The sequence below is a fragment of the Anastrepha ludens genome, chromosome 4 (assembly GCF_028408465.1).
Source record: "Anastrepha ludens isolate Willacy chromosome 4, idAnaLude1.1, whole genome shotgun sequence".
In the NCBI taxonomy this organism is placed as follows: Eukaryota; Metazoa; Arthropoda; class Insecta; order Diptera; family Tephritidae; genus Anastrepha; species Anastrepha ludens.
The window spans coordinates 23,943,158-23,959,903 of NC_071500.1; the positions used below are offsets into that span (position 1 = coordinate 23,943,158).

The window sequence follows — 16,746 nt, forward strand, 5'->3', positions numbered from 1 at the left end:
GAGTATATACAATCAACTTGGAGCCCAGATGAAAACGTGTCAATGCAAAATTCTCTAAAGATCGGTAGGTTGGTAAGCGTAGACCGTTCAACGAAAAGCCATGCTGGTGAGGTGAGATTAAATTCCTAATCTCTTACTCCATGAATTAATAAAGCGTTGAAAAAAATGTTTCTCGATGTAAATAACTTTATTTAATTATCAGTAAGACATATTAAAATAAAATAAGACATATTTGAATAAAATAATTCGAATACATTATTTGTTTTCTAGTTTCTCAATACTTTGCTTTGACAATCAAACGTATAGAACACTGTTGTTGGTCTAGTGCCACCACCTTTAATGAATGTGCCTTTAATAAAAACTAGTTGTTATAGAAAACACTTGAAAAGCGGAAAAATTATTATCGAGAAAGATGAGTATATCGACTCCATGAAATTTTTTTCTTTTGTCAAAAAGTACTTACGTTTCACTCTATTATCGTTTTCTGAAAATGAATCACTCGCGCTTCAATTCTGCTTTTGCACCAACTTGCAAGAAAGTCAGGTTATTTCGAATTGACTTAAAATCAGAGACAATTTTTTCCATTTTATTAATGCTAAATATATATAATATTTGATGGATTGAAATAGTTTGAATCATTTTATAACACTTAAATTGGAAATAAATTTGAATCAAAACGACTATACAATATTTGGGCTCATATAGAAAGTAACTGCGAAGATTACGAAGTGCCTGCAAACGTTCATAAATCGTTCGTCGGAATTTGCGAAATTTTTGGCCCTGGATAATAAAAAACGCCTAGGTGTTGGCGCATGATAACCAAGTCGACGTTGCATCAGAAAAAAAAAAAAAAAAAAAAAAAAATGGCAATGGATTGGCCACACGCTGAGGAAAAATGACGACAACGTCGCTAAACATGCGCTGCGCTGGAATCCATTTCAAAAAACTTGTAAAAAATGGCAGACTAGGCGGCGGTCAACAAAAGTTGAGATTAAATGTCTTGCATCATCGTGGAACGAACTGAGTTCCCTAGCACAAAACCTGGTCCGTTGGCGAAGAGGAGTGGTCGACGTTCTATGCTCAAAATAGGAGTTAAGGGATCACATATGCATATTTATATGTGGTAAAGGGTTAACGGGGAAACACATTTTCTCTTTCACCATACTCCCGAATAGTTTAGAAGTTGTAGGCAGCTTGGAGATTGGCCTATAGTTAGTAGTATCATTTTTTTTGTCACTTTTAAAAACTGTGGTAACTGATGTTAATTTCCAGGTTTCTGTAGTTACAATATTTTCATTAATTTATTAGCGTTTATTTTTCATGTTATGGCATTTATCCGTTTTTCACAATTTTTCGATATTTTTTCAACGTAAACTAATCACTGAGAGAATTTTCTGCTATAGAAGCTGGTTGCTAAGTTACCAACTGCAAAACCTATCGTGATTTAACTAGTTCATGGTAGTTCCGGTTAAAATGGACAAAATGACGATTTTTATTGATCAGTAGCGGAGCCCATAATAACCGAGTCTATTTTAACCGAGCTTTTTTCTTATGTCCGAACTGGGTTTTGAATAATGGGTACATTGTAACAAAGTTTTCATCTTAAGTGGGTCCATTATAAGCGGCTTACACTACATGTACGTATGTATGTATGAGTCTATGCAATGGTAGTTAATGCTACATGCAGCCGCTATTGCTAGGTTTAATGCAGCAACTACATATTTAGTTTTTCTATTTTTCATATCAGTGAGAAGTCACCATAAATCATGCAGCAAGAGTCTGTATGCACTTGTAAAGTTTTTTTTACCCATTCATGGTATGCCCACTCACGTACATACAAATGTGGTTAAGCATACATCAGCGAATAATGTACACTTGGCGTGTGTCCTCAATTTTCATGCAGCAATGAAGAAATGTTGCAGCAACATCGTTTACATTACAATTGCTATGCGTCTGATGTTGTCGATTGTTGCAACTGTCAGTGATGAGATTATTGTTGGAGTTTTTGTTATCTCTTCCTACCTCTTTGACAACAAATTCCTGATCTGATAACATTCGAGTGGATTTAGCTGCCCATATTACTAGAATTGTTGTTGCCGGTATGCCAGAAAAGGCGTACTTTGCTTGCCTCTACACGATTATTTGACCTGCTTTTTTGCAATAGAAGTAGCAGTAGCCCCAGCTGCGATGAATGATTACTTGAGTACGAGGGCCTCTATTTTTTATTGTGATTCTAATAATGAAAGAGGATTGTAAACAGAGACGCATTTAGGATCTTATACTATAGACGTTGTTAAACAACCTTCGCTTGAATTGATTCATCATTTCATTTGCTTATGAAATGTTAAACTTAAAGCGTACAATGCGTGCATACCACAGGCATGGCGACTCCGTAACATATCGCATCAAGCTCTTCGCATAAGACCGACTCCACGACTCACCGAACCCCAAGGTTCTGTAATTTTAACCAAAGGTGTTTACGCGCACCGCGCTGATGTACGCTAAGAAACCTTATTAGCTATAAAGCTCAAATAAATACACCCATTAAGGAACTCAACATCAGAGTAGTTTTGAACTTTTGCCACATCAATCTCATAAGATTTAACATCAATGCCTTCTGACACTGTACGACTTTCACGAAATTCGCTATTGAGCAAAGGACGGCCGTCGTTAAACTCTCACTTTTGTGCTCATAATCTGCAATCCAAAACCGTATTAAACCAATAAATAATCTCAAATTAATTTAACATGTTTGGAAGCTATCCAGAATATACTTGTGCATAGTATAGAAGTTGTGACTTGCTTGTACCGCATGCAGAATAATTGTTCTGGCCACTTCCAAGTGAGTGGCGATCAGAGAATTCCCCCACTTGTGTGGGCTTCTATACACTGAACCATCCTCCTTATAGCTATTCCATATAAAATTCTATCTTGCCTACTATGAGATAAACTAAAACCTTACGCCCAATCCCTTATTGGGCCATACTAGTGCAGGTTCAGACCTGGTCGCTTCCCTCTCAACCATATACAAGGTGGCGCAAAAGTAACCTTGCGATGTTTTTTGGCTGTAATTAAAAAGAAAAAATGAAAAACTTTGATTCTTCTTTTGGATTATTTTTATTTGGTCTTTTAATTTTTTTTACATGAAGTCGAGAATATGATGTCAAGTAAATGGCCGCCGCCACAGTTGATTGCCATTTGAGCCCTTTTTATGTCATTTTCCATCACTTTGGCCAAAACTTCCGGCGATAGATCCTCACATTCTTGACGGATATTGTCTTTAAGAGCTGCAAGAGTCTGAGACTTGTTGACATAAACCCGCGACTTCAAAAAGCCCCACAAAAAGAAGTCTGGAGCGGTCAAATCAGGCGATCTTGCTGGCCAGTGCGCCCGAGAAATGCATCCTTCAGCATATCGGTTGTGGCACGTGCAGTGTGTGCCGTTGCACCGTCCTGTTGGAACCACATGTTTTCCAATCCCAATTGCGGCAAAAAGAACTCGTTGATCATTGCTCTGTACCGCTCACCACAGTAACCGTTTGGAACTCAACGTCTTAGGAGAAAAAAGGTCCGATAACTCCTCCAGCGAAAACAGCACACCTTACAGTGACTTTGAGCGGGTGTAATGGCTCTTCGTGGGTTACACGCGGATTTTCAGTGCCCCAGAAGCGTAAATGTTGCTTATTTACGTAAGATGGAAATGGGCCTCATCACTCATTATTTTTGATGAAAAATCATCTTCCTCTTGGTGGTGATTAAGGATGGCTTGAGCGTATGTTAGGCGCGATTGGCGGTCAGCAGGTAACAGCTGATGCACCGTCTGGACTTTGTACGGAAACATCTTCAAATCTTGTACCAAAATTCGCTGTAAAGACCGTCGACTGATACCCATTTGCGTGGCACGTCGTCTGGTCGATGTCGACGGCGCTTCTATGACATCCTCGGCTACAGCAGCAATATTCTTTGCAGAACGGCTACTCCGGGGTCTGCCACGCCTGGCAGCATCTCGTGTTGTGCCAGTCTCTTCGAGGCGAGCGGCTAAACGTCGCAGTGTTTCACCAGTAGGCGTTGGACGGCGAGGAAATCTGCGACGAAATTCACGTTGTGCCAAAGTCACCGACCGATTATTGGTCAAATAAATAGTCAGCAATATTCGGCGTTCTGGAGCAGTGTAGCGTAACATTGTTTATTAACGTGTATTTCGCATGTGTTTACTACACAAATGTCAAAACAGAACTGACATTAGGGGCCAATCGCAAAATTTATAGCATTTTCTGATAGGAGGATTACTTTAGCGGCACCTGTTAGTATATTAAAACTGCGGCAAATCGTGGGGAAGATCCGTGAGGACCAAGTTGACACGCGCCGCCTATTCGTCGATTACAAGACGGCCTTTGATAGCCCGATACGCCACCAACTATATCGCATAATATCTGAGTTCCTGTATCCCTGCTAAGCTGATATGGCTTTGCAGAAAAGCGTTGAGCAGAAAACAAAACTCCGTCAAACTCCGAACTTTTTGATGGCGTTCGAGGTTTCAGTCAAGGTGATCCATTGTCATGTAATATCTTCGACTTTGTTATGGAGTGTGTGGAACGAAACGGAATTTTTTTCTATAACAGTGTCCAGCATGATGACATCGACATCATCGGTCATACCAAGCGGGATGTTGCCACCGCTTTACGGTTAAGAACCACGAGCTGTATGAGCTTAATGGAGATATTGACATAGTCAAACAAGTCGCCCTGTAGCGACTAAGGTGGCTGGGTCATGTCATTTGGGACCATAATTAGCGGTCGACGGTGAAGAGGACATACTCTTGTCTGGTTGAAGGACCAAATTGAAGATAACCTGTCTTCTATTGGCTTAAAAAACTGAAAAAAGTGTGCAGAAAACAGAGACACCTAACGAGATATTATTCGACAGGCTATAACTCGGTAACGGGTTGTTACGGCCAATTAAATAAAGAAAGTTTGTAAGACACTCATAATTTGCTTTATCCAGACTCATAAACCAATGGCCAATTAATGATGCCAGAATATTTTTGGAAGTTTGTGAGCATGGAGTGAGTTAATCATTTTCATGTTATTATATAAATGTTGCATCATTTGCATAATGATTTTACAGCGTGGATTTTGTAATAAGTCTTATTAGGTGTATATATAAATATGTATGTATGCATATTAAACAGCATACATAGCGGTTACTGTTACCTCTTGCCTCCATTCAGAGCATTATTTTGTAGAATGCAGTTTCTTTTGATATTTGTAAGAAAATGCCTCATTGTTGAATTTTCATTCATAGCCAAATTCTATTTTGTTGGCATATAAAATTATCAAATTTTATCATCTCAACTAATCTGCATACCAACACTGGGGATATCTTCTGTTTGAAATTCTTGCTAGTGCATTTGCATACAAAAATAACTGTGGTATGTGTCAACTACAACCTGGTATATCCACAATATGTATGTACGCATGTCTGTCCGATTCTAACATTTAACTCTCCAATATGCGCATATAAATATACAATTCTTTCCACATATGCATGTATTCGTACATATATTGAAGAAAAATTCACAAATATTTACATACATACAAACGTGCTTGCTTTGATTGTTAGTATAGCTGTTGTTTCGCTGCGTTACTTGGCCCTCAGAGTTCTGCATTCCTTTCCCTATTTGTCTTAGGCACATACTATATGAGTATGTATGTAGTATGCACATATATACATACATACATACATACATGATTTTCTTGCTGACCGTACATACCATTTTTCGCTTCACCCAGTCACCACATTCACAAGTGGCGTGCAGCATGCAACTCCTGTCTGCATCTAAACAGAGAGTGTGGCTGACACACCTTTGTGTGCACTACCAAATTTTCTATTTGCATTTGAAATGTTTTCCAATACACTTTAAATTCACCGTGCTGCATCACCAGCATCAACTTTTAGCATTTACAAATATGCCACGTACATACGAGTACACTAAATACATCTGTATGTGTGTATGTACACACATATGTCACTATTAAAATTTTAAACTCACTTGTGTGTGTCGGAATTTGCGTTACTTTACTTAATTGCCTCGCACTCAAGTATCACATTCCGGCCGTCTCTGTCCTTTTTTATTTTATAAATTTTATTTGACTTTCTGACTTGTTTGCTCTTTTAATACACACCTTTATTCATTAGATTATGTTTACCCTATTTTATTTTTTCGCTGTTTAATTCTTTCTTATATGATTTTTTTCTTTACTACAGCACAACTTCTGGGTGGTGACTGCGTTCTGAATGACCAGTGCACAATGAAAGTGGCCAACAGCAGTTGCTTGGATGGCGCCTGTCGTTGTGTTGAGGGCTTCCTGCAGTTCCGCAAGCATACCTGTCTGGGACGTAAGTACGCAGATAATCTTAAATATCATTCCACTACCACTAGAATGTAGCACTTATGAAAATATCCAATTAAAATTTCCATATGGCCTTAATTATCGTAACATATCCTTTTTATGAATTTGGTAACTTAAATCCTTTCAAACGAATTTTTATACCTAAAAACGGATACTTCCTTGTCATTCAAAGGTATGTATTTATAATATGTGAAAGAAGACAGTTAAATATATGAACTTGAACTTTTTCTACCCAAATTAGCCGACGGAATAATCAGCTAACAAAAATTCTCTCTTATCCCCAAGAGCGGAATAGTACGCGCGAACAAAAACTCTCCCTTATGCCCAAGAGCGGAATAGTACGCACGAACAAAAACTCTCTTTTAATAATAAGAACGGTATAATACGCAATCAATTATTTTTTTTATTAAAGTTTGAGAAAATCATGAACATTCGTTTTCGTTAGAACAAATAGTAAAAGTCTTGCCAACACAAGGTATTATGAACGCAAGGTATTTTGAGTACATCGCGCATTTCATACAGTGGTGCGAAAGGGTTAACGGTATATTGGTTAAACTATTTATGATCAGCCCTTGAGCTAGCGAGGGAAAACAGGTTTTGCTGTTATTATGCTTTTCTTATAAAATGTGGTAAACTACTTTAGCAACGCACTGTATGCCGAAGCATCAATTGCCGCTTTCGATTCACCACTTTTCTGCTCGCTAAGGAACTCCGCTGGTCAATAAGTGAAAAATTTGTATGTGAAAGCAATTTAGTGCCGATTTACACACGGAGACATCTGGAAGGGAGACACTGGAAATTCTGTTTTCATGTTTCATAATTTGAATTCATAAACATGCTCTATAAATTTTTTAAATTATGCCTACTTTATAAGCTAAAATAATCCTGCATTTCCCAAGCAGCGCACAGTGGTCCGGCGGCCGGACAAAATTCAGTTTTTCAACATTTTTGAAATAAAAATTTGATAATGCAGATTTCCTGAAAATATTACTTAATTTAAAAATTTTTTCATTGTAGTTTTTTGACTTTAAATATGAAATTGTATGCAAATCGTACTTCATACAAGAGTTTCATTTTCATGTCTGCAAATAAATAATAGGACTATGAATAAGTTCGCGCGGTTTTACAACAGATGGCGTAACTTGATTATTATTCCATCGATCCACATTTCCAAACATTCATTGGAGAGCTACTGTCGTAAGGCACAAACGTCAGTATAAGTTTTTTATTTGAAGCGTAAACAACAATATTTTTACCACACTTGAAAATGTCGAATTTCGTGCCAAATAATGTGTTTTTGCGGGGAATTCTTCTTCATTATTTTAATATGAAGAAAAAAGCAGCCGAAAGTCATCGTATCTTGGTGGAAGTTTATGGTGAGCATGCTCTATCTGAGCGAACGTGCCAGAAGTGGTTTGCACGCTTTAAAAGTGGTGATTTTGGCTTGGAAGACGAAGAACGCGAGGGTGCGCCGCCAAAGTTCATGGATACCGAATTGGAGGAATTGCTCGATCAAGATCCGGCTCAAACGCAAGAAGAGGTTGCAAAAACTTTGGGAGTTGATCAATCAACCATTTCCAAACGTTTAAAAGCCATGGGAATGATCCGAAAGGTAGGCCATTGGGTGCCGTATGAATTGAAGCCAAGAGACGTTGAACGTCGTTTTATGGCATGCGAACAACTGCTTCAACGGCACAAAAGAAAGGGTTTTTTGCATCGAATTGTGACTGGCGATGAAAAGTGGGTCCATTACGACAATCCAAAACGTCGGGCAACGTATGGATACCCTGGCCATGCTTCAACATCGACGTCGGCGCAGAATATTCATGGCCTGAAGGTTATGCTGTGTATCTGGTGGGACCAGCTGGGTGTTGTGTATTATGAGCTACTGAAACCGAATGAAACGATTACGGGGGATATCTACCGACGACAATTGATGCGTTTGAGCCGAGCACTGCGAGAAAAACGGCCGCAATACGCCGATAGACACGACAAAGTTATTTTGCAACATGACAATGCTCGGCCACATGTTGCACAAGTGGTCAAAACATACTTAGAAACGCTCAAATGGGATGTCCTACCCCACCCGCCGTATAGTCCAGACCTTGCGCCATCCGATTACTATCTCTTCCGATCGATGCAACATGGCCTGGCTGACCAGCACTTCCGTAATTACGATGAAGTCAAAAAATGGATCGATTCGTGGATTGCGGCAAAACCGACCGAATTTTTCACAAAGGGAATCCGTGAATTGCCAGAAAGATGGGAAAAAGTAGTAGTAAGCGATGGACAATATTTTGAATATTAAATTTGTAACCATTTTACGTCAATAAAGTTTCAAATTTCGAAAAAAAACCGCACGAACTTATTCATAGTCCTATTATTACCATTTGATTGCTAACCAAATATTGAAAAAAAAGAAGATAATTCAATATATTAACGGAAACAGTAATAATTCTCTTAAGTTGTGGTACAAAATCCAATTTTTTTTTTTGAAATTTCAAAATTTTTCGAAAATTTTTTTTAAAGATCATTTTTTCGAGTGGTCCACACCGGTCCACTTGAAATCAACATGAGTGATATTGCCACATATTTCAGCTATGATCTCAAACTGAAAACTGTTGCGCAAAGTTGCGCAAATTAAAAATAATGTAGCTTTTGTGCATTTACCCACAGGCAAAACGTTACATATGGCTTATGCAATTTTGTGTAAGAGACAGAAAAAGACATCACAGACTCCATCAGCATTAAGAGACAACTAAAAAAAAAAAAAAATTTTATTAAAAAAACAACCCACACATCATCTCAAAAATGCTATGTATGTGGGTCAACGCCAATAATGATGAACAAAATCGAAGAATCAATTCTAAAAGAAACCGATCCATCTACATTTCAATTTGGCTTGCCCACTTTACATGTATGAATAAGATTTTTCGAATGTTTACTACGCATATCAAAGTTCAAAAAATGGCAGGCTAGAAGTCTAGAAGAAAAAAATAGTTTAAAAAATAAAAAGACATCTGTCCAAGCAGCATTCAAAATTCGAATGGGATTATTGGTGGATATTCCTAAAACGGGTGGTAGTGGAACGACAAATTATGGGAACACGGCTCGCAGGTTTTTTAATGATCCTGATCATCAGAATTTGCTGCCTATTGGCCAACTCTCCGAAGAGGCTCAGGAAGTACGCAATAAGGATTTGAAAAATTTTAGACAAAACAATACACGAAAAATGTCGAGAACTGACACAATGACAGATTTATTAAATGCTTTGCTTTGTTCATCAGATGTATGTAGTTATAATATCAAAAACTAAGGTTCCGAAAAACAAGCCAAAACCATTTTCAAAAAAGGTTCTTGCGCTTTTAAATTTGAAAAATGATCCAGCCTCAGAAAACAGGTCATCAGAAACCGAGGATTCTGAATCATAAAAAAAAAATTAAAAATTAAAAACAAAAAAACAACTAAATATAAAAAAAAATTTAAAAACTAAAACAAAAAAAAAAATTATATATTAAATTAAAAATTAAAAATTACAAAAAAAAAAAAAATTAAAAATTAATATACAAAAAAAAAAAATGTAAAAAAAAATAAAAAAAATCTAAAGACAAAAAAAAATGAGGAGAGAATAACCTAACCGTAAACCTCCACGTGGTACTCTCTGGGGTCGTAAAAAATGTAAAAATGAACTCACCAGCTAATTACGGAAGTAAAAATGTATTTATAGTATTCAATGAATTTAAAATTTGCTAAAACTAAGGTCAGATTCGTCATCACTGATCCTCAAAACCCCTAGATATATATTTTCAGCTTAATTAAATGAGTTTTTGAATTTTGTCCGCCAACGCCTTCTGGTCGGACCACTGTGCAGCGTTCGGATGTTTATCATCGTTGATATTTTCCGTTTGATTGAAAATCAATACATAACTCAGAACCTTCTCCGACAAAAGAAGAAAAGAAATGAAGCAACTGTCAAAAATTGCTTTAAGATTGGAAACACGAATAAGAAGCATAAAGCGTGTCGCCAGTACCCTTCTCTCTTCCGCGGCTGTCCTTCTCCCCCCAACAAAATGTTTCCCTTCCAAATGTTTCCGTGTGTAAATGGGCACTTAGCGATAATAAAGCGACTATAGCTGCATACGTTTTGCATTCGACCTCTTAAAGAACACTAGAAAATAAGCGAATTACGTGGAAAGTAACAACATTAAATGTTCAGGTTGGTGGGTTAAAGGGGTGATTCATTCAGAATTCAATTAAAACCATTTTGTTGCCACATCCTCGTTACAAACTTACTCAATGGTTATTTACAGCATGACCTTATCCAGTCTATGCGAGCAATGACGTCTAGGCCAGACTGTTGATATTCTCACCTTCTATGATATAATCGGTTTGAGTTGAAGACGCGTAACTATTTGCGATCTGATTAGTAGTGTTGTGTTGCGCATGGAACCTTGAAAAGTGTTTGGGGTACAAATAAAGCCGAGACGCATCCGCACTAGGCGAAGGCAGTAGAATAGCTGATTTGTCTTCTTCTTGCGATTTGGTGGTTCCATTGACAAAGTGATCTGCTTTTTTGTTCTTTCGTTTGTTTGTTTACATTTTGATTGAAATTTTGACACTCAAATCAACAAAAAAAAAAAAATACGTGCAAAAAAAAAAAAAAACTTACAAATTAGGATATTGTACTACTCCCATCACCTTGTATGAAGAGAGCGAAGCGTCCAACTGCTGGATATAGGTACACATAAAACAAAACAGAATAGAGCAACTCTAAGTAAAAGTAAAGTGTAACCGATTTCACTTGTACTTTTTGCAGGTCGGATGCAAAAGAATGAAGTATTTGTTTGCAGCCGCTTAACTGACAAGCGACAAGTGTATTTTTTTCTATTTTTTTATTATGTTTGCCAGACTTTAGGTTTGAAAAACAATGGAGTTACATAAAAGTTTGGGCTACAGGACGTCCTACAACGGAATCAAACCAATTAATCCCATTACATAGCAGTGTGACAAAACGAAAAAAAGTAGTGCTACTAAAACATAGGCAACGTTGGATACAAGGGAGTTGTTTGTGTCGTTCAGTACCCGCTGGGTGTACCTCTTACGGCAGCCTATCTTCCAAAGTATCGGAGACTGTCTGGGTTGACAGATGAAAATGTGGAACAAACGTAATATTATCAATCACTACATATTATAAAACAAAGTCGCTTTTTCTGTCCCTATGTCCCCTTATACGCTTAAATCTTTAAAACTACGCAACGGATTTTGATGCGGTTTTTTTGTAAAGATAGATTGATTGAAGAGGAAGGTTTATATCTATATAATGTGAAGAAATATATAAAGGGGGCGTGGCAATGGGTCAAAATGTGGCAAAAAAACATAATTTTTTTGTTTTCACGGCCATAAATCATAAACGAATCAACCAATTAAAATGAAACTTTCTTGAAGTTTAACTTTGAAATATTTACTTTCGTTCTGCATCAAAAAAAAAAAAATTGATTTATTTGTTATTTAACCAAAATTGTTTAAACAAAAGCAGCTCTTTTTCCAAAAAAAGCTGTTTGTGTGTGTGTTCGCTGTCAACCGAATGAAGCAACAGGCGTTAAGGGGTAACACCACTGTAGAAATTTAAAAAAATTGAATTTTTTTTTATAAGCTTAAAAAATTCTTTGAACCTTTTAAAATACAGAACAAAAAGTTTTATACGTTACCGAAGTTTATTTCATAAATATTTTAAGCTTTTAACCAAGCGTTAGTGACTGCTACCTAACGATTTCTCCAAATTTCCAAACTTTAAACGCGTTTTTTCTCAAAACACGTTTTCTGAAATTGGCACGCAGCATAACTCAAACAATTTTAAATATTTTTAATCAGGTTTTTCACTACGTCTGTATAATAACCTTCTTAAGAGAAGAGCGTAGGGGATTTTCGATAGATTAATTTAAACGATTGTTATAATTATTTAAGTGCCGTTTTTTTAGTCCAAAATAGAGTATTTTCCTTCAAATGCTTGCTAATTCCACAAAAATAAATATTTTTTAAATCCCCTACGTGTTTCTCTAGCTATTCTTATCTTATAACTTCCCAAATCAGAGTGATTGTTTTCCTTTTCTTTCTACACAAAAAAATTCTTTAAAAATCGTGTTTATTTTACGCGTGTAGAGTGGTGTTACCCCTTAAGCGATAATCTCACCACACCTCATTAATGTTGAATTACATCGTATGGTGACGTATGTATGTATGTATTTACGAATCGCTCGCATTATTTCATTTCGGACATATGTACATATGTATCTATGTATGTACTGAATTCCATGTAATTATATGTACATACAATTTTACAGCGAAATAAAACGCTATTTTCAGGTTCTATATTAGTAAATCACACATAATTAAAATACAGTTTTTGAAGAGTTTTTATTGATTCGGAGCGCGTTTAGTTTGCTATCAATTCCATACAATAACATTTTTTGTCATTTACTTTTTACGACAACTAATAGCTTATTTTCGAAGCGATTTCAACAAATGGGTACAACATTAATCCTTATCCAATTAAATACCTTAAATACATTGTTGTTTTCATATAGATCTATGTATATGGCTCTTTACAGCATATAATTAAAAACAATATTTTTCAAGATATTTCATCAGTAATTAGTAATTGAGATCTACCGGAAAAATTGCGTTAGCTGTTGCGTCATCCGGCATTGCCGCTACTCTTTTGAAAAGAGTCTTTTGGAAAGAGGCCGAACCACACACTCTACAATGAAGCACCCGCTGAAAATCGCCACCGATGATGATAACAGCGTCTGTAGTGTTTCTAGACAGAGCAATACAGGAAAATTGATGCGTGACTGCTCATTAATAGTCTGGGACGAAGCTACCATGTCAAACAAGACGTCTGTGGAAGCACTGGATAGGACAATGCGCGATTTGCGCAACAAAAATGCACCTATGGGTGGATGTACAATTCTGTTCTCAGGAGATTTCCGTCAAATCCTACCAGTTGTGACTCGAGGAACACGTGCTGACGAAATAAATGCTTCGCTAAAAAGATCCCACCATTAGTCGTATGTCAATAAATTAGAGCTTAAAACTAATATGAGGATTTCGTCATCTTCACGTGAGAACAGGCTATTTCCAGAGATGCTGCTAAAAGTTGGCAATGGAGAATTAACACAAAGTGAGGGAAGGATTAACCTAGAAAACCTTTGTGTTTTGATAGACAACATCCAAGAGTTAGTCAACAATGTCTATCCAGACATTGATAACATAAGTTATAAGACAATATCTTGGTTTAAAGAAAGAGCTATTCTGTCACCAACTAACGAACAAGTAGATAAAGTAAATAACTTGATTATTTCAAAGATTGATGCGCCGACGAAAATATACTACTCGGTCGATACTGTTCTCGATTTGGAAGAAGCTGTTCAATTTCCTACAGAATTTCTAAACTCTTTGAAACCGTCTGGACTCCCTCCTCACAAAATGGAGCTGAAAATAGGTTGTCCTGTTATTTTATTAAGAAACCTAAGTCCACCTAAACTTTGCAATGGCACGCGTTTGATGGTAAAATCACTGAAAACTTTCACAATACTCACAGGATGTGGTACCGGAGAAGATGTATTGATTCCCCGAATCCCTCTGATACCATCGGATCTACCATTCCAATTTAAACGCTTACAATTTCCGTTAAAGACATCTTTTGCAATGACCATTAATAAATCTCAGGGTCAAACCTTCAACGTTGCAGGCTTAGATTTGAGTGTTGACTGTTTTTCACATGGCCAACTGTATGCCGCTCTTTCAAGAGTAACCTCTAGAGAAAACATGTTTGTATTGTCTAATGACAAGAAGGCTATGAACGTTGTATATAAAGACATTCTGTAATATAGTAATTGTTGTAAAAATAAAATAAATACATATGTAAAAATGCAAAAAGTTAATATGCAAAAATGTAGGGTATGAATTTAGATATCTCAAAGATAGCAGGAAATCTTCATGCTATAAAGAAAGGAGAATTGTTTTACTCCAAATTTAACGCGTGCGGGCCACGGGCAATAATGAATAAGCCAAAACTACTGGATCGATTTTAATCATTTTTTCAGTGAGTGACATAGAGTATATATTTTATACCCGTGCGAAGCTGGGCGGGTTGCTAGTATATATATAATATATATATTCATATGTATCGGTCTTTGGAGCGCCTAAACAGACAAAAGCAAATGCTACTGATTGAAATAAAGTGGCATAACAGTGAATCGGTCAAATAAGAGAGAAACTAGAAAAAAACTAGCCATAAAGTGATGGCTCCTAGTCTCCCGTTTTCTACATTTTCTTCTTCCTCAAGCAAAAATTGTCAATTAGTCTACTATACTTACTAATTTCCCACTCGAAGAAGGCTGACCATACAATTTCTGTTGTACAATTTCATATATAGCCACAACAGAGTCTTGGCTAATAAGAACAAACGAAGAAGTAGAGCAAAATAATGAGCTGCAGATGTGTTAAAAAAATTATTAAAAAATACGTGCTAAACTCTTAATCGAAAAGATCGCCACAAAGCGCCTTACGGACGCCCAAAGCAATTTCCGACATTTCTGTAACTATCCGTAACACAGTTGAAAAAGGAGTGATGTTGCGTGCTTCACGCATACGCCATTGATGTACGAGTACTACCACGTGTGCCACATCGCAAACATCAGGCACATAAAACTAGCAAATATTTGACTTATTTTATATAAACATTTATGTACATGTACTTATGTGAATACATAGTAGAGGTGCGTACATTCATATAAGGGACCGAAAACAGTTTTTACATTAACTAATTATGTAGATAATAGGTTAATTAACTCTAAAACACTTTAGAAATGACAACAATTTAAAGTGAATAAACATATAAAAATACCAAATGCTTTTTTACATCTCAGTCACGATCGTCACACCCAGCAACAGAGTGTACACTAACACACATTTATGTATACCATCTCTAGCTTGGCGGTTAAGTCAACAAACGGATGCAATGCTCTCCATTCATGCGACAAAAATATGTAGGTGTTAACTCAATTGATACAGATCATGATTGAAATTGCTGTTACTGTCGCAGCATACTTGCACCTGTGTTATGTTTTTTTTATTGCACCATCAACTTGAAGTGCTATGAAGGGCACTAGTGCTGTGCGAGCATAAGGATAAAACGATCAGCGGCTGCAAGGTGCTTGCCGACTTCAGATTCTTCCTACACGATATAATAGCTTTCAATGTATTGAAGTACATAAGCACGTTTGAAATAGTTCATTTATATGTACCCTGCAGAGATTGGAGAGAGTTTTCACGAGCTCAGTAGCTATCAGCTCACATTTCTTTTTTCTTTAACTAAATCAACTTTTTTAATTAATTGATTGCATTTTTTAATTTAATTAAATTTAGTTCCGAAAATAGGATATGCAAAATTCTTAACTTAATTTATTGAGAAATAAAAGGCACTCTTTCAATAAATTTAGCCTACCTGGAAAATCGATATTTCTTTTCCAAACAAGACGAAGAATTGTCTGCCAGCTGGTGTACCCCAAGGCAGTATTATGGGCCCCATCCTATACTTGCTAAGCACATGCGACCTACCAGCTTTTGAAGAAACAATAGTCGGAACATTCGTGAATGACACTGCCGTACTCACAAGTGACTCCCACCCCATGTGGCTTCCCAAAAACTACAAAAAGGACTTGATAAAATAACTCATTGGTTGAATGAGCAGCACATTAAGATAAACGAGACAAAATCTACCCATGTAACTTTTACAATAAACGAAAAATTTGGCCGCCAGTTAAGTTCAATAATACAATCATACCCCAAACCAACGTCACAAAATATCTCGACATGCATCTTGATGCTAAACATACATGGAAAACCCATATTTTACCCAACGGTACGCTCTAGGAATAAAACTCAGAAGCCTATATTGGTTACTACATAGAAATTTTCACATTTTTCTCGAAAGTAAACTCTCAATTTACTCAGCTATCTTGAAACCGATATGAATGTATGGCATCCAACTCTGGGGCACTACAGCTAAATCAAACATCGAAATACTTCAAAGATTTCGGTTGAAAGCCCTCAGAGTGATCTCAAACGCTCCATGTTTTATCACAAATGCACAAATTCATCGTGATCTCAAAGTACCTACAATAATTGAAGAATTAAGAAAGTATGCTAGATCACACAACTCTTGACTCCAATCGCACTCAGACGCTCTTGTCAGAGAACTAATTGCAAATCCCATGACCTTCACCAGACTCAAGAGAAAGTCTACAAGAGGCCTCATATCATAATAAATT

The 16,746-nt window shown here is 36.7% G+C and overlaps 1 protein-coding gene across 1 annotated transcript in view; it reads left to right on the forward strand.

Annotated features, from left to right (window-relative positions):
- The window catches only part of LOC128861137 (uncharacterized), a 44,062-nt gene that overhangs the window by 1,902 nt on the left and 25,414 nt on the right, over positions 1–16,746 (forward strand). The window contains exon 2 of the mRNA XM_054099056.1: positions 6,267–6,398. Within this exon, the coding sequence (XP_053955031.1) occupies positions 6,267–6,398 (132 nt within the window). The remainder of the gene's footprint in view (positions 1–6,266; positions 6,399–16,746) is intronic.